This window comes from Rhinopithecus bieti, unplaced genomic scaffold (genome assembly GCF_001698545.2).
Source record: "Rhinopithecus bieti isolate Rb0 unplaced genomic scaffold, ASM169854v2 scaffold_2574, whole genome shotgun sequence".
NCBI lineage: Eukaryota > Metazoa > Chordata > Mammalia > Primates > Cercopithecidae > Rhinopithecus > Rhinopithecus bieti.
In genome coordinates, this window is record NW_016804493.1 from 4,776,802 (window position 1) to 4,795,197 (window position 18,396).

The 18,396-nt window shown below is 58.7% G+C and overlaps 1 protein-coding gene across 3 annotated transcripts in view; it reads left to right on the forward strand.

Annotated features, from left to right (window-relative positions):
- Positions 1-6: 6 nt before the first annotated feature.
- Positions 7-18,396, forward strand: part of BCAR1 (BCAR1 scaffold protein, Cas family member) — a 37,201-nt gene continuing 18,811 nt past the window's right edge. Inside the window, exon 1 of one of the 3 annotated variants that reach the window (XM_017868693.1) lies at positions 7-59. In XM_017868693.1, the coding sequence (XP_017724182.1) occupies positions 48-59 (12 nt within the window). In that variant the 5' untranslated portion in view covers positions 7-47. Of the gene's footprint in view, positions 60-12,334; positions 13,745-14,051; positions 14,196-18,396 lie in introns of those variants that run through there. The other 2 variants (XM_017868690.1, XM_017868692.1) reach the window with 2 other exon arrangements.

Here is an 18,396-nt window from a genome sequence, read left to right on the forward strand (position 1 = left end):
AGCTTGCGGGCGCCGCTGCCCACCAGGCCCCGGGGGCGACGGCCAAGATGTCCGTGCCGGTGAGTACCGCGCCGCCCGGGACCCCGGGCCGGCTGCCCCCCGCCCGCCCGCTACCTCCTCTCGCCGCCCGCTGCGGGCCTGATGCCGCGGGGCTCCCGGACTGGGGTCGCCTGACTGGGGCCTGCTCGGCCCCGGGGGAGAGCGCCCAGTCTCGGGGAGCCTCCCACAAGCCGGCCTGTATGCCCCAGCCTTTCCATCCTCTTTGAGGAGAGCCGGGTCGGGCTGGGGTCCGTGTTGTCCCCTCAGGGAGCCCCCCAAGATGGCTGGGTTGGGAAGGCTCTTTGTTGGTCCGGGAAACCCCTGGGACAGCTGGGCCAGGCGGGAGTCTGCCGCCCGCCAGGACCCCGCAACAGGACAGTTAGGCCTAGCGGGTGGGGTCTCTGCCACTCCTGGGACTCCCCTCCGGGACTGCCGGGCTGGATGAGGGGGTGGGAGGCCTGTGCTGCCCCTCCAAGACCTCCCTCGGATTGCTGCCCTGCGGCGCTCCCGGGACCCCCCCCCCCCCCGGGTGGCCAGGTTGGGGCGCGATCTCTGCCAGTCACCGGAGCCACCCCTCCCCCAGGACGGCTTGTCTGGATGGGAGCCGTGCCTACCCTCCACAACCGATGCGCTCACTTTCCTGGGAAGTTTTCCTCCCGCCGCGGAACCCCCGGGGCCCTGACGCCACTTCCTCCCCGCTGGCCGTGGGCGTTTTCTGTCCGACACCCCCTCTTCCTGGCCGGGCAGCCTGGGTTTTGGCAGACCCCCGGGCCATGGTTCCACACTTGGGCACTGGCATCTCTGAGCATCTCAGTCTCATCTCCTGAGGACAGCAAGTGATCCTGGCTACCCTGGGTGACCAGGCCTCACATTACAGATGGACAGACTGAGGTGGGAGGCGGACACCCTGGCGTCCTGCCAGGAAGGGACACCATCCGCACCTGGTGAGCTGTGGCCTCCAACCATCGTTTCCCTGCCTTGTTCGGGGATTTTCCCTTCAGAGCCCTGTCCACTCTGGCCTTGTTTCTGGAACTGCTCCTCACCCGGAGGACCCCATCCTTTCCATGAAGCAGGCAGTGGGGGCTTCCTGGCAAGTGGCCTCTTCATTAACTACTCCAGAGTGTGTGCAGATGACTGGAGGGGAGGCTGACCAAGTGCAAAGCATCGTTATTGCGGAATTAAAGAGCCCGCTTGCGCCCACCTCCAGAAGTGGTAATGCAGTTACAGATGAAAAAATGAGAGCTTCCAGACTCTGCTGAAGTAAACCCCACCATCCATTCTGGTTCAGAGCATAATCGCCTTGTCTTCAGAAAGAAAGAAAACAGAGCATGCCTACCAAGCCCTTCCTTTCTTCTGCTCTGCTCTCCTGGAAAGTTCTGGACTTCTCTGGCCCAGGGCCTCAGGAGACTGGCCAGCCCCGCTCCTGTGGGCACTGGACAGACGGACAAGGTGAACCACCTGAGCCTGCTGGAGGGCCGGTGTCCCAGGGCAGTAGTGATTAGGGAATGTCACTGGCCACATCCGAGCCTGGGTGGACCTCTATGGGGAGGTCCCCGTTTGCTTTGGTCTGGTTGTCCACAGTCAGAACCAAGTTCTGGACACAGAGTCTGGAATGGCACCCTGACCCCTTGCCTTACAGGACTTTGGGCAGCCTTCTTTGGCGCTGTGCCTCATCTGTAACAAGAGAGGGACGGCGGGCTGGGTAGGACTTGGACAGATAGGCACTGTTGTGGGGACCTGCAACCTGGCCAGATCATCACGGGCTCCGAGTCACCTCGTACCCTCTCCCTTGTAGTCACAGCCCAGAAGAATTCTGCTAGGGGTGGGCAGGGGTCGTCGCCATCTGTCCGTTACGTGCCTGGCTGGCAGATCACCATGGCTCTCTCTCCTGGGACCTTGGGCAGTGTGTGAGGTGGTGGGGCCAAGAGGAGAATTCATTTTTGGAACAGTCTTGAAGTGTTCGAAAAATTGCTTTCATGTGCTGAGGAGGCCCTGTGGAGGCTTCCAGACCAAGCCGCCTGCTCAAGCCCTGCCCTTGGAACCCAGAGTGGTGACTGCTCAGGGACACGTCTGGGTTTTAAGCACACCCATTCATTTGGGCAGTCTTTTCCTAGATGGGCTGACGCAGGCACTTTGGCCCACAGAAATAAGATACTTCAGAAGGGGGTGGGAGGGGAAGCAGGGTGAGAGGTTGGTGGGCTGATTGTGCGGGGAGCAACCCCATGAGTGTTGGGGCAGGGGGCACGTCGGGGGTCAGCTGGTGTCACCTTGTCATTTGACTCACGTGGAGTCCCAGACCCAGACAGGGGAAGGTGCCAGGGCGTCCCAGCTCCCTGCTCAGTGCCCCTTCCTCTGCTCCAGGCATAGAGCAGTGCAGTGCTCAGGCGGTACCTGGACACCCCATGCGTATTCCCATGCCTTCCTCTTGGGCATGGCTGCCCAGCGCCCTGGGCCTGTCTCTTCCCGCAGCTGAGAGGACACATTTGGAAGGAAATGTGCCACCCACCTCAGACCTCTGGCTGGCATTGGCTTGGAAGTCCATGTTTAGGGGTGGCAGGTGCTGGCCACACCCGGCCCCGCCAAGTGAGAGGCCAGCTTCCAGTTGCAGAGAGGCCTCCCTGCTATCTGTTCTGCCTCTTGCTTCCCATCTGCGAAGTGAGTGCGGCCACTCCAGCTCCTCCTGTGCTCCTTCACTGAGGGATGGCTCCTTTCAGGGATGCTGCCCTGTGTGCCGGACACGGGGCTCAGGGTCTCACAGGCCCACAGATGGCCTGTGTCGTGTCTTGCCAGGGTCACATGGCCAGTGAGAGGTGGAGCCAGGGTGGGAGCCAAGTGTGGCAGGATCCACAACCATAAAATGACCATCATCCTGCATGGCCTCTACCTGTGGGGGCCGCAGCCTGTTGAACTGTGAACGGCAGCCAACCCTCTACCTATGGCTTCCCAAACATGAGTTTGCGTCACCCCTTCTGCGTCCCTGGGTGGCAAGGCAGCTTTGGGCTCAGAGCAGGGAGCACCCAGGGTTGTGTAGCACGGTAGGTCTAGTCCCAGCCAGTCCCAGCAGTGGTAGATGGAGATGAGTGGACCAGCCTGCATCTGGTTTAAACCTTGGCCAGCAATCGTGGGACTGGCTCTGTGCCAGGCAGTGGTGTGAGAGGGAGAGCCGCCCAAGGAGCCATGAAGGGCTGGCCTGGGCAGCCAGGCAGTGGACAGAGAGAGTGGGAAGAGGCAGTGTCCATTTTCAAAGTCCGCAGCTCAGGCGCCACCACCCTGCCGCACCCTCTCCGGCCACTGGGCCTTGGCTCAGCCTGTCCCTCCCTCTATAGGAAGTGATCCCCAGCTGGCTGCCTTCTTCACCAGGTCATTCCCGTTCACCTCGAGCTCTGCAAGCCTGAGGTCTCAGCCACTCTCCTCAGAGCCTTGCTTGGGGCTGAAAGGGGTTCCTGGAGAGGCTGCTTCGGGGTGGGGAGAGTGTTTTGGTGGGTCAAGGGCGAGGGCTCTAGAGTGAGCAGTGTTGGCTCTGTGCCTTGAGTGAGTTACTGAACCTCCCTGAGCCTCAGTTTCCTCCTCCATGTCATGGGGATGTTAACAGTACAGAGCTCCTGGGGTTTTGTGAGAACTTGGTGAGGGGTGCCCAGAGCTGTTAGAAGGAGGGTAATTAAGTAACAGCAGCTACTGCTATGGAGATTATTGTCTTTATGTGGCCATGGTTGGCTAGTGCAGTGGCCCAGACCCCATTTCTGACTCCTGGGCAGCCAGCATGGGGAGGAGGCTGGGCTGGGCCCAGACTGATTGGCCTCTGCCCCCAGGGTTCCATGGCCCTTTCTTTATGGTCAGTGTGGTTTCCGCCAAGGCCTTGGTGGTGGGATAACCCTGGCCTTTCCCCTGCCCGGGCGTGGCCTGCAGGACCCTAGCCTCTTGAGCCTTGGATGGGCAGGTCCTTGTCTTCATCCCATCCAGAGAGAGTGACCTGCACTGGGGCCACCAGCTGGCCCATTGCATATAGGCAGCTGCTGCCCTGCTCCAAGTGCCCCCAGGAATGAGGCAGCATTGCAGACCGCGGGAGCCACTGCAGTGGTGCAGGCCTCTGCTCAGGTGTGGTCTGCAGCAGCTGGGCCAGCACAGGGCAGGCAGGGCCTGGAGGGAGGCTGGTTCCACCTCTGCCTGAGGATCATGGCTCCTTAAGGGAGGGGCCTACAGCCGGGAGGGTGAGTGGGGGGCCTGGGTGATATCTGCAGACCTCCCCATTTCCTACCACTGGTGCCCTGGTGTCCTTGAGCCCATACCACCTTCCCTCTGTGTGCTTACCTTCACGCCTAGCCTTGGACTTGGCTTCACTACAGCCCTGCGTGTGTCCTCCTGGCCAAGCCCCATTGTTTCTGTGGCTCACTCTCAGTCCTTGTGTGCTGGGCCATTGTCTCCCTCTCTTCAGGAAAAAGGAAAAGAGTTCTGGGGGACAGGTTGGGGACCTCAGTAGAGGTGTGGAAGGTATGCTTGCTTTGTTGAGATGGTCACAAGTTGCGGCTCTGAAGTTAATCTCTTCTCCAACAGGGATTAGAGACTGGGAAGGTTTTTCAGTCATTTTAATTTATTATTTAAGCCCTGCCAAATTCCAAGAAGGATTTGAAGCAGATTATAGCAGAAGACACAAATAGTCTGGGATCATGAAAAGATCTGGAATTATGTAATTTATTGTGAAGGAGGAAGAATTATCCCAGAAAGCCTGGGCTCAGTAGGCATCCAAATTTAACTTGAAGCTCCCTGATGGTCAGGGCAAAAAGAGTAGCCTGGTGGGTTTGGGCTTGCAGTGTCTATTTTTGGTATTTGTAATGCCATGTATTTTTTCTTTGCTTTTTTTTTTATTTGTTACCAGTCGAAACTCTTATTGAGGTAAATTTTACATGTTGTGAAATGTGCAGATGTTAAACATACCATTAGTTGGATGAGTTTTGATTACTATATAGACTTTCATGTAGCCATCAATCAAATCAAAATAACAAATGTCTCCATCACCTCAGAAAGTTCTCAAAAGCCCCCCTTACAGTCAAGATTCTATCACCCTGGCTTAAGTTTGCCTGTTCTTAAACTTTCTGCAACTGGAAGCCTACAGTAGATGCGCTTTGGGGTCTGGCTTTTTTCTCTTTTTTTCTGAGACAGAATCTCACTCTGTCACCCAGGCTGGAGTGCAGTGGCAGGATCTCAGCTCACTGCAACCTCTTCCTCCCGGGGTCAAGCGATACTCCTGCCTTAGCCTCCCGAATAGCTGGGATTATAGGTGACCACCACTATTCCCAGCTAATTTTTGTATTTTTAGTAGAGATAGGGTTTCACCATGTGGCCAGACTGGTCTCGAACTCCTGACCTCAGGTGATCCACCCGCCTTGGCCTCCCAAAGTGCTAGGATTACAGACATGAACCACCAAGCCCGGCCAGGTCTCCTTTTTTCATCGAGCATATTGGTTTTATTCTTTTTTTTTTTTTTTTAATAGATGGAGTGTCATTCTGTTGCCCAGGCTGGAGTGCAGTGGTGCGATCTTGGCTCACTGCAACTTCCACCTCCTAGGTTCAAGCGATTCTCCTGCCTCAGACTCCCAAGTGGCTGGGATTACAGGTGCCCACCACCACGCTGGCTCATTTTTGTATTTTTAGTTGAGATGGTTTCACCATGTTGGCCAGGCTGGTCTCGAACTTCTGACGTCAGGTGATCCACCTGCCTTGGCCTCCCAAAGTGCCAGGATTACAGGCATGAGCCACAGCGCCCAGCCCCAATAGTTTATTCTTTTTTTTTTTTTGAGATGGAGTCTCACTCTGTCCCCCAGGCTGGAGTGCAGTGGCACGATCTCGGCACACTGCAAGCTCTGCCCGGGTTCACACCACTCCCCTGCCACAGCCTCCCGAGTAGTTGGGACTACAGGCACCCTCCACCATGCCTGGCTAATTTTTTGTGTTTTTAGTAGAGATGGGGTTTCACTGTGTTAGCCAAGATGGTCTCCTGACCTGGTGATCCGCCCGCCTTCGCCTCCCAAAGTGCTGAAATTACAGGTGTGAGCCACTGCGCCTGGCCAGTTTTTTCTTTTTTGTTGCTGAGCAATGTTCCAGTAATAGATGTGCCACAAGATATTTCTCCATTCCCTTGTGGATGGGTATCTATCTCTACCTTCAGTGTGCTGTGTCTGTGTCTGAGTCTGAGTCTTGCTGTGTTGCCCAGGCTGGCCTCCTAGACTCAAACGATCCTCCTGCCTCCGCCTCCCCAGTAGCTGGGACTGAGCCACTGAGGCCAGCTTGTGCTGTGTGTTATTAAGTACTGGAACACCAGCACTATTGTTGGCAAAATACCCCATTTAAGTATTTTATAAAAACCGATATCCAATTGTATGCCTTGAGATCTGTGCCCCCACATCCTGGATCTACCAAAGTTACTTGTTTGCTCAGAAAGTGATATGACCACACTCCTCCCTGTCCCATCCCTCACCAGGTGTCTTAAAGTTTGAACTGCCTTTTCGCAGCTTATCTGGGAGGTTAAGTGTCTTAGGCTGTGGAGTCATCTATGTTTCTGCCAGGGACAGTGACAACTCCAGAGGGTCCTGGTTGGGAGGTTTCTAAGGAGAGCAGGAAGCGGGAGAGGATGGAGCAGAAGCTGCCTGTGTCCCTCCTCCTCCTTCCCAGCCTACGCAGATTGCTGGGCTCTCTCTTCTTTTTACCCCCGGCCATCTGCCAAGGCACCCCTCCAGGCAGACACTCCGGGCTGCTTCTGCCCCAGCACTGGAATCCCCAAGCCCAGGAGGCATGCACCACTGAGCCAAGACTGAGGAGGGTAGAGGGAGACTCAGCCCCGGCCCCCAGCGTCTGGGTTTCTTCTGTGTGTTCCTGAGGCCACCCTGGCTCTTCACACCGAAGGAGCTGACTTGCCTCTGCTATTTTTACAAATCTTTGCTGTTATTTTTTTCTGCATAATGAGCCTTAGCAAAAGATTCACCCATCTGCTCAAATGTCACCTCTGCAGAGAAGCCCTCAAGTACCTTGCGTAGAACAGCTTCCCCCATCCCTCTGCTGTCTGCTTTGCAAGCGTTTATGTTTGTGCCCCTTAACACACACCTTGGAGTGTGAGTTCCCTGAGGACACAGCTGTCCTTTTACACAGCAGTGCTGCCAACAGTTAGACCTCAGTCAGGAGGCGCAGATGCACGAGTGTTGCTTTATAATGTGCATAAGGAAAGGGACTGCAACCAGCCACTTCCTGCTTTCCCCAGAGCAGTCCAAGAGGAGACCCTGCCTGCCTCCAGTGTTGGCGGGTGGCTCTGGGGGCAACAGAGCTCCAAGGAAAGATTTTGCCCCCGTCTCTCAGACAAGGTGTCAGGGAAGGTGAGGGATGTTCAGGGCATCTGAGGAGCGGTGTCTGTGCAGCCTATAGGGAGAGCAGGGAGGGCTTGGTTGGGGGATGGATTTAGCACATGGGGTAGGCCAAGGGAGGGTGTGCCCTGGTGCCCAGCGGGTGGGGCCAGTGTATGACGGCGCAGAGTGTGGGTGTGCTGCAGGCAGTGGGACACTAGGGTGCCACTGTGTGCTTTCAGGCCACCTGTGCCATCAGTCTGTTGGTGGTAGGTACATTTAACAGATGGGCAAACTGAAACCTGAGCAGTACAGTGACTGGCTGAAGGCCCAAGGCCAGTTGGAGTCATTAATATCTGCTCTCTTCCTCTAGTCTAAGCCTGGGTCTCCCAGGGCAAAGGAGCCTTTATCTGTAGGCTGGCGTAGGCTCCAGTGGGATGCTCAGCCTATCCCCATGATGCTGTCTGTCCAGGGAGGGAGAGAAAGCATTGCTTTTCCACCAGGCACTGTGGCTCACGCTTATAATCCCAGCACTTTGGGAAGTCAAGGCAGGAGGATCACTTGAGCCCGGGAGTTGGAGACCAGTCTGGGCAATATAGTGAAACCCCATTTCTACAAAAAAATTAAAAAATTAGCCAGGCATGGTGGTGCACACCTGTAGACCCAGCTAGTCAAGAGGCTGAGGTGGGAGGATCGTTTGAGCTTAGGAGGTTGAGGCTGCATGAGCTGTGACTGTGCCACTACACTCCAGCCTGGGTGACAGAGACCTTGTCTTTAAAAAAAGGAAAAAAAGCATTGCTTTCCCTATGGCTGCCACAGCTCTGTCTTCTCTGTATTCACTCTTTCCATCACTGCCATGCAGAGCCTCCAGGGTCCCCTCTTGTGACTCCACTGGCCCCTGGCCTGCTGACCCCAGAGTGGCCGGGTGGGTGTGGGCACCTGTGTTCTGCGGAAGCAGCCAGGAGTGGGCAGCAGATGGTGTGTGAAGTCACCCCCTCCGCCCAGTATGCTGGGGCTGGTTGCCATGGGAGAGCAGATGGCTGGGCTGGGTTGGGCTGGGGAGGCCTCCTGACCACACCCTCATCCCTGCCCACCGGCCAGTCAGCGGAGAGCTGGGCAGCTTCCAGCCATGGAGCTTCCTCTCTGAGGATGAGGACAGAACTTGCCCCTTTGCCCCTCTTTCCCCCTTCCAGCCAGGACTGAGCCCCTCTCTTTCCCCTTCCCCCCTCCCCCAGGCAGTGCTGAAGGGCCGCCTCTGCCATAGGGCGCAGATGCAGGAGGGGGACCTGGTGGTCAGCAGCAGGGCAGAGCGCACATGGCCCCTCCTTACTGCACACAGGGGCGCTGCTGGTCCAGGAGGACCTGTCTGGAAGGGCCCTGTGCTGGTGTCCGCCCCACCTGCCAGCCCCAGGAGGCTGGGCAGGAGGAGAGAGCTGAGAGAGGAGGGTGCACAAGAGGAAGGGGTCACTGGGGTGGGCTGAGAGCCTCTGAATGGCGCCCCGGGGCTGCCTTGCTGGCCCACTCCAGCATTGGGCCGCTGGGAGCTGTGCCTCTTTCTGAGGCAGGTACCTCCGGCAGGGGCCTCTGCTGCTTGTTAATTTCCAGATAATTTGGAAAGTTGTGCTGCCTCTTCCAGTGCTGTTCCTGACAGACCTGAAGTGGAGGCGTAGGGCTGGATTTACTGGGATGCGGGCCAGGACTTGGAGTGCAGGGAGGCCCCACCCCATCCCTGTGCTGTGTCCCCTACCTGGCAGCTCTGCCCACACACCTTGGGTGCTGCCCTTGACCCCGGGTCTCTGGGGACTGGCCTCGGGCATGCCAAAGGGGATGACCACTGGAGGGATTTGGCTTCAGGCTGTAGGGCCCGCCCACCTTCCCATAGTCAGAGCCGCTACTGTAATGACAAACCCTGCCCCACAATCACTCCACCCTCGAGAGCAGGGAAGGATGGGAAAGCCCTTTAAGGCAACAGCTCCAGCTTGAGTCCTGAGTGAGCACACGCTCTGCGGTCTGGGGTCACTCGGGGTGCTTTCCAGCAGGCACATGCCTGGGTTATGAGGTGGAGGGTGCGAGCTCTGCTGCCCGCGAGAGCTGTGTGGGGCATTGCCCTTCTCTCTGCCTCCAGGTAGCTGTCGTCTGTCCTGGTACCAGGGCAGCAGTGAGGAATGGCTGGTGTTGGGGTGTGGGCTGTCCGTTCTGGGTGTGACAGTAGGCTCACCTCTGTGCTGTCCACAAGGGTTCCGTGCCCTCGCCTGGGTTTTTTTGTTTTTTTTGAGATGGAGTTTCGCTCTCTCGCCCAGGCTGAAGTGCAATGGCGCGATCTCGGGTCACTGCAAAGTCCGCCTCCCGAGTTCAAGCGATTCTCCTTCCTCAGCCTCCTGAGTAGCTGGGATTACAGGCATACGCCACCACGCCCAGCTAATTTTGTATTTTTAGTAGAGACGGGGTTTCACCATGTTGGTCAGGCTGGTCTTGAACTCTTGGCCTCAGATGATCTGCCTGCCTTGGCCTCCCAAAGTGCTGGGATTACAGGCATGAGCCACCGTGCCCGGCTGTTTTTTGTTTTTTGTTTTTTTGAGATGGAGTCTTGCCCTATTGCCTAGGCTGGAGTGCAGTGGCATGATCTCAACTCACTGCTACCTCCGCCTCCTGGGTTCAAGCGATTCTCCTGCCTCAGCCTCCTGAGTAGCTGGGATCACAGGTGCTCACCACCACGGCCAGCTAATTTTTGTATTTTTAGTTGGCCAGTCTAGTCTTGAATTCCTGACTTCAGGTGATCTGCCTGCATCGGCCTCCCAAAGTTCTGAGATTACAGGCGTGAGCTGCCTCGCCCGGCCTCTCCTGGGTTTTGAGCTTGCCACTGTGAGTGTCCAGCCTAGGGGGATGGCGTCAGCTCTCATTGGCCCTCCAGAGATACTGTTTCTTCCTGTTCCTGGGGCTGGCAGTGCTCACCTCCGGCCTCAGGAAATCCTCTCCTGCTGGCGCTCCCAGAGCCAGCCATCAACCAAGCCCACCCTCACTGCTGCTGGGAGGCCAAGGCTGGGAGGCCAAGGCTTTAGGAGGGGAAGGGCTGTGGGCCTTTACACTGTTCAAGCCAGTTTTAGCCTGCTCTTTACACTTGAGTTTGTTGTAAGCATCTTCTTGCATTATTTCAGTCTTTGGAAGAGGCCATCTAATAGCTGCAAACTATTCTGTTGAGGGCTGTGGTTTGTCTCACTGGTCCCCTAGAGTTGGCATTGATATTATGCTCCACACTTTGCTGTCATAAATGCTGCAGTGGACATTGGTGAACATCGAGCAAGAAAACTTCTTCTGTGCATTGGGTCTGTCCTGAAGGCAGACGTCAGAAAGTCCAAAGAGCAGGAACCCTATCCCAGACTTTTCTTTCCACTTGGGTCCAGTATAACCCCCTCCACTCCAGACACTTACTGTCCTGGTGTGCTGGGTCCACCTGTTTTCTGTACAAACAGCTACTCCAGGCCCTGAGGGGTTGGAGACATCCCTTCCAGCCTGTGAGCTCATCTTGAACCTGGCTGGAGGTGCCAGGCCACTCCTGGGATGACACAACTGTCTGGGAGGGCCCTGTGCTGGTGCCCTGGCCACATTATCTGCAGCTGTCTCCCTTGGTCCGGCAACAACCTCTCCCAGCTCCTTCTCATCCAGGGCCTCTCTCCTTGCTGCCAGTCCCACTGTGTGTGTGCGCATGCATGTGTGCTGTGTGTATGCAAGTATGTGCCTCTGCCCTTATGTGTGACTTAACCACTGCCATCCTCCAGACTAGGGCAGCCTCAGATTTCTTCACACAGGCCAGCGCATCCCATGAGGGCCACCTCTGAGGTCCCATCCAGTCAACAATATTTACTGCACCCCTTCTCACCAATGGGGCTAAATTTCAGTGGGGTGGGGGTGGTGCTGGCCCCAGTGCTAAACTCATATTTATTGGGGAGGAGGGTGCTTAGGTCTCAGCTGCCTGTCCTTTTGCAGTCTGAGTGTGACAAGGGTCTTTGGCTTTCTGAGCCTGGAGTGCTGCTGTCCCTGTCCCTAGATTCCCTTCCAGCTGCAGGGTGGGCTGAGGTCTAGCAGCTCCATTTCTTCCCTGGCCCAGTCTCCTCTGTTCCCCGAAGTGTGTGGGATGGGGCAGTGGTTGCTAAACTGGGTCTCAGTCTCTTCCTGTGAAAAATGGTCCTAGGCCGTGCGCAGTGGCTCACGCCTGTAATCCCAGCACTTCGGGAGGCTGAGGCGGGTGAATCACTTGAGGTCAGGAGTTCGAGACCAGCCTGACCAATATGGTGAAACCCTGTCTCACAAAAACCCAAAAAACAAACTGGAGCTAATGGTGAGCCTGTATTGCAGGATTGGTGTGTGCACAAAATAAGTGCATGGGCATAGGGTCCCTGGCACTGGCTGGGCGTGGAGGCTCTGCTGGGTATGTGGGGCTGCATCCCTGTCCTTGACAGCAGAGGTCCGGGAGGCTGGACTGGGGTGGGGTAAGGTTCTGCCCCCTATACCCCAGCGAAAGCCTGCCCAGTGGGTGCTCCTTCCCCACCCCCCAGCTACATCCCCTTCAACACAGTGGGGCTTAACTCCTGGGGCCTTGTTTCCAAAGCGGAAATGCCATTCTGGGAGGCACAGGCTTTGGGGGGAGGGAATTTAAGTGGAAAACGAGCAAATTTTTGAAATGCCTATGTCGGAGCCTGTTCCCTTTGCTGCCTCCCGCTCACACCAGCAGCCCCACCCCCAGTGCTGCTCTAATCCAGCTCCTGGGGGAGGAGGGTCCCATCCCCCAGGGTCCCAGCCATCCACCTCCTCTCTGCAACCCCCCCCCTTGGCCAACTAGGATGGAGCAGGGGCCAGCTCCCTTGAGGGCCAGGCCTTTTGTGTCCCTGCCCGTCCCTGCAGAGACTCCTGCCTGGAGCCCTGCCAGCAGGGCACTGTCTGCCCATGAGGCCTGGTCTCCCTCCCCACAGAAGTGGAGGCCCAGGGATCACCTGAGGCTCCTGAGGGTCCCGCTGGTTCAGACCTGCTTTCTGGGAAGCTGGTTTATGTGCCAGCCAGGCTGAGGAGTGGGTGGCTGGACAGGGTCGGTGCAGGAGGGGCGGGGCACAGCTCTTGGGAACAAGCAGGAGGAGATGCTCCAGGCAGCCTCCCTGAAGGCTGGCTCCTCTTCTGAGGTGAGGTGGGCTGTGTCGGGGAGGCATAGGGTGTTGGCGAGCTGTTCTGTTCCTCCTGAGGACTCTGGGTCACGCTGTGTCCCATCCCACTGGTCCTTCCTCACCCGCTGTGCTGTGAGTTCTGGCCAATGGTTCCCAAGCCAAATATTGAGGAAATGCAGACGTCCAGTTTTTTGGGAGGGGTGGGATGCAGGAGTCTGCTTTTAAACAAGCTCCCCAGAGCACCTGAGCAGCCAAACCTTGGCTGCCCTAGCCTCTTTTCAGATGAGAAAGGAGCCCAGAGAGGGGAGAGGGCCTGCCAAGGCGGCACATCTCGCCAGGTGCTGTGTAGGCTGAGCCTTGGGTGTCAGGCAGAGGGGCAGCTGCAGGCCCACCTAGGCTTACGTCTGTCATAGGCCATGCTTGAGAATTCTCTGCTACGTGAAGCGGGGTCTCCCCTGCTGCTTCCCTGCCACTGGAGCTGCCTCATGGCATCCCCTTGCTCAGCCAATGGCCCAGGATTGTTGACTGAGGGTCCTGTCTGGTCTGGACCAGGCTCGTCCTATGATCTCCCTGCAGATTGTACATCCCTGGCCTGGCCCAGGGGCTCTGGCACCCTGGTTTTGCTGCAGGGGGTGACAGTCACTGACCTGCAACCCAGCAAGGGGCGACTCAGGAGAGCCAAGGTTGTCTCCACTCCGATTCCCCTGGGTGATTCTTCCTTCTGTCTCCCTCATTCCCCCAGTGCACCCCTCCTACCCCATGTTGCTGAAGCAGATGAGTTGGAGCAGGACTCAGGAGGGTACTGGGCCCAGGTTTTAGACTGACCGTAGGAATGAGTAATGAGAGGAGGCAGATCAGCTCAGCTGGAGTCCCCAGATGTCGGCACAATGCAGGGGAAGGTAGGTGCTGCCCGTGAAAAGTGCTGGGTTGAGAGCTCGCCAGCCTCCTTGCTTGAGGCTTCATTTCCTAGGGTCTTTACACGGTGGGCTCGTCTACAGTCGGAGCTGTGGTGGTGGTGATTCTTCTCCTGCTGGCTGGCGCACGCCCCCTCCTCTTTCCCACTAGATTCAGATCTGAGTCCCACGGCCCATGGACACGCGATGAATGCCCTGGGGTTGGTTAGCGGGAAAGACAGAAGTCGACTTGATGCCGTGGCTCGGCTCTGGAGGAGGAAGGCAATCCGGGCAGCCTTCCCAGAAGTGGAGGCATTTGCAGAGGCCTTCGGTGCGTTCTCGTCCGGGTGGAAGGCGGGGACTTGGATTTGTTGGAAAGCGGTGTCCTGCGCCCTAGGCTGGAAGCCTGGCCTCGGCCAGGGGCCTGGAGCCTCGGGGTGGCGGGTGGGGGCGGTGGGGGCCGGGGCGGGGGCGGGCCCCTACTTGGCGGGCTTCTGTCTGCGCTCCCACCGTCGCCCCGACATGGCGGCTCATTTGGCATGGAGAGGCGGCGGCGGCCCAATGGGCCCCGCGCGCGGCCGGCATGTGCTGGGATCGGCTGGGCCGGCTGGCGCGGCGTGCTGGCGGATCGCGGCTTGACCTGGATCTGGTGGCGAGCCGGGCGGCGGCAGCGAGGCAGCTGTGGCGCTCTCGGAGCCCCGAGGGCACGCGGCCAGAGCAGCTCAGTGTGCGCCACCGCGGGAGCCGGGGCCCCAGGCCCACTGAACACCATGAACCACCTGGTGAGGGCGGCAGGCGGGGCCGGGCCGCGTCTGGGCTTCGAGGCGGCAGCCCTGCCGGCTCCGGGGTGGGCGCGGGCTGGAAGGGGTTAAGCGAGCGGCATTTCCTGCCGGACCTGCGGGGCCTGGGAACCGCCGACCGGGGTCCGCGGCCCCGCGACCTCCTTCCGCCCTGGTCGGGGAGCCGGGAGTTAGGAACCGCGGGGGCTCCGGAGCCTGCGCGCCTCGGGGGCGTTGGCGGGGCCGGGCGCGGGGCCGCCAACCGGCAGGAAGATGCCTCTGTCGGGAAAGTGACTGGCGGGGCCCGCGCTCCGTGGCCGGCGGCCGCCTGCTGTGTCACCTTGGGCCTCTGCGCCCTGCCTCCGAGCCTGTTTCCTCGGCTGCGAGGAGGGAACGTTGAGCCTCGGGCGGGTGGTCCGTCTGGTGTGGTGTGGGACTGCCCACCGATCCCGGAGAGGGAGGAGCTCCGGGGGACCGAGGCCGGGCGGGCAAGTGCGTGGCGCCAGCGAGGAAGGCTGTGATGCCGGAGCACCCGGGTCCGGTTAATGATTCACTCCGGCCGCCGGCGCCGGGTTCCGGGAGCGGAGCGGGGGTGGGGTCGGGCGCGCCGCGGGCTTTGCAGCCCTGCACGCCCAGCGCCGGTGGAAGCCGGGTCCTGGCTGGCTACAGGAGTCCTAGCTGCACACGAGAGTCGCGGGAGTGGGCCGGGGCCGGGTTCTACAATGCGGACGTGAAGGCTTTGGAGTCCCTGGATGGGGGACCCGCAGAGCTAGAGCAGGGGCGGGGCTGCCTCTCGGGGGTCTGAGAGGCTGATTGCTGGGCCGAGGTGAGGGAGCTGGGAAAGCTGAGATTTGCCTAGGGGTGCGGGGTGAGGGGCTTACGACCCGGAAGATGGGGTTTCGAGTTCCAGATCGGGAACAGCAGCTCCTTTTCCCACCACAAGGCTCCCGCTCCCTCCTAAGAGTCCCTGGTTTCCTTTCCCGCACTCCTCCCGGGTCCCGCTGCGTCTTTGGTCACCTTCTCAGAATGACCATGGGTTGATTTCCTTGCTGGATTCGGCCAGGTGAGATGTTTCCCATCGCCCTGGGCCGGGGCACGCCCCCTCTTGTGCCCATTCCTTTCCCTCGGTGGAGAGTTGGGTGGTGGGGACTGGCTGGCCTGTGAGAGCAAATGTCGGGGTGCCTGGAGAATCGGGGCCCAGGTACCGGGGCGGCGGGGCTGTGGGGAAAGGAGCTTTGGGGAGGAGCTGCTGACGCTTCCTGCTGGCACTGCTTGCCTGGGAGCTGGGTGGAGGCAGGGCAGGGCAGTTCCAGGTTCTGCCAGGAAAGTCACCTTGGGCTGGGGCAGGAGGCTTGGAGCCTCTGGCCGTTACTGTTTGTCCAAGCAGGAGGGTGAGCACTATGGACTGGTACCATGGCCCCAGGTCTGGGCGAGGGATGGAAATAAGGACAGTGCCACTAGGGTCTCCTGTCTGTGCAGGAAGGGCCCTGAAACAGCTCTTCAAGCCCCTTTCCCATTATACGGATGGTGCAGATGGGGACACTGAGGTACAGAGAGACAGTTAGTTGTCCTCAGAACTGGATCCAGAACCTGGTCTCCTGACATGGCCCCCAGTGCAGCACCACATGTGGCTTCTGAATTCCCAGTCTGGGATTGAGGGATCTCTGGTCCTTGGGGGACCACTATGCTGTTTTGGGATTATCAACTTGGTAGGGACCCTCTGGTTCCAAGGCTGTGCCTTTGTGGCACTCTGCTGGCATCTACTGTCCCTTTAGTAGGTCCTACCACCCTTTTCTCCTGAGCCTGGACAACTTCTTCCCTTGCCCTCAGGAGCCCACAGCCAGCTGAAGCAGCTAGAACCAACCAGCAGGGGAGGTGCGCTCCAGGGGGGCTTCTTGGAGGAGGCAGTATTGGAGTCAGACTTGAAGTGTGGGTCGTGGGGGTTGGGTGATAGGGATGTTTGTCCAGCAAAGACACTGGGCAAGCCTCTTCTTCAGCCCCCAGAAAAGGGGCTGCAAGGTGGTCTCCCTATAAGAGGGTGGCGCTCTGCCCTCTGTCAGGCCCTTCCTGACCCTCTGAGTACAGGAGAGGCCCTGGCTCCACCTGCGTCTTGCTGCCCTGATTGCCTCCCACCTCTAGGTGCTAGTCTGGGGCAGAAGTAGGGTGAAGGGGCGGGTCCAGCCTCCTTGATGACACAGTTGGGGTTGGAGGTGGGAGCTACCCCTATTCTGGGCCTGGTGCTGTCTCTGAAGTCAGGGGTCAGCCTCACACTGAACTCTCTGCCAAAAGTCCGAATCACAAGCATGAGCTCCAGCAAGTCCACTTGAGTGAACCCCACTGATCCTGCCTGCAGGGGTACAGGCCTGGGGCCTGCCAGCTGTCCCCACTGTCCGTGGGGTGTTTTGGGTTGTAGGTTCCATGTCCTGAAGCAGGAGGGCCCTCCCTGTGCCACCTCCTCTGCCCAGCCTCTTAGGGACAGTGCCTGGGATGCCCTGGCAGGAGTAGGGGCTGGGGCGTGCTTCCAGACCATAGCTGGCCTGGGCATAAAGGCATCTGCTGTGGTGCTGCAGTGAAAACCAGGCTGTGCTCTGTGCTTGTGTCGGGGCACCCTTGGCAGTGGCCACCCCACAGGTGGCTTTTTATTCCCTCCTGCTGCTGAGTGTCACGCGTGGGGCTGAGGGCCTGCACACCTTCCCTGCCTCATCCTCTCCGAGGTTTCACACCCTACTAAGGCGGGCAGGACAGGAGCCATGCTCCCCTGGGGTGGCTCTGGAATGTGGGCCCCGCACATAGGCTATGTGATCTGCCCATGCCCTTGCTGCCTGCCACCCGGGCACCCAGGACTTGAGCCCAGACCCTGGCCACCCAGTTGTCTGTGGGAGTATTAGGGGAAGATGCCACTAAACTGGCAGGTCCTGGTGTTCCACCCAGGATGGGGACGTGGAGGAGGGAAGAGGAGGTGCCCCTCAGAGCTTGAGGCCAGGGCCAAGTGGGGTGATCAGGACCCCTCCAGGTGGGTCCCGGGTGCGGATGGCCAGTTGGGCGCACTCTCATTGGGCCTGCATCCGTTGGCCATGGAGGCTCTTTGGGACAAGCAAATAGAATGCTCCAGAAATAAACTTGGCCCAAGTTTGTGACGGTTCTGGGTATGAAAGAAACCAGTGTTTCCCAAGTGCCTGCTGTGTGTGAGGCTCTGTGCTGGGGCGGGTGCATGTGTATGTTGGGGGTGTGGACAGGAGGGGTGGGAAAGGCCCGTGACATTTCCTCTCATGGTTTCCACGAACCCAGGCATCACCCCTGGGTGGAGATAAAGTGGAGCCACCCAGCTCTACTGTGTCTCAGCGCGGGGTTGGCCTCTGCTGCTTCTGGACTCAGTGACCCTGGACTGTCAGGGAGCTTCTGAGCCTTGGTTTTCCTGTCTAATAAGATGGAGGTATTTCTGTCTTATGGGGTTGTGTTGAGGGTTAAATGAGCTGGTGGCTGTGAGGGAAAGAGCTCTGCCTCCAGCAGGGAGAAACTGTGCTGTTCTTACTGTTGTGAACCTAGTGACAACTGTGGTGGTATTACCCGTTTCCTTGTCTGCCCCCAACCCCGGCGTCTTGGGCAGAGACCGGGAGTTCTTGCCATTTTCTCCCAGCTCCCACCTTGTGCTGGCTTGTGGGTGCTGTGCTGAGGTCACATTTGCTGGGTGAAAGGGTGCAGGCCAGATGTGAGCCAGGCCTGGCCAAGAGGTTTTGGTCAGCGGTGACAGCTGCAGTGTTCTCTGCAGTTGGCTCGGGCTGGCCCTGCTCCTGAGAACTCCTCGGTTGTCCCTTCAGGCAACCAGGGAAGGCTCCTTGGAGCAGCAGCATCTCCCCTTACCACTCCCCGACACCAGCTTCCCCCCAACCCAGAGTCAGAGTTTGGGGACAGCCACAGCATGTCCAGGGCTTCCAGGGCAGCTGGCAGAGCCAATGAGGAGAACCCAACACCCATCCGACGGCTGCAGCTCTCCCTGACGTGTGCCACCCACAGCCCTGATCCCAGCCGCTCTGCTTCTCAGGGCCTGCCTGCCCAGCCCGGGTGGATCTGGTGCCCAGGCAGGTCCCAGGGACACAATGAGGGCCATTCTCAGAGCCAGGCAGAGCCTGTGGGGCAGTCCTGTCAGCTCCCATGTACAACAGCTGGGATATTGTTTGAGGAGTGCTGGCATCAGGCTGGGGAT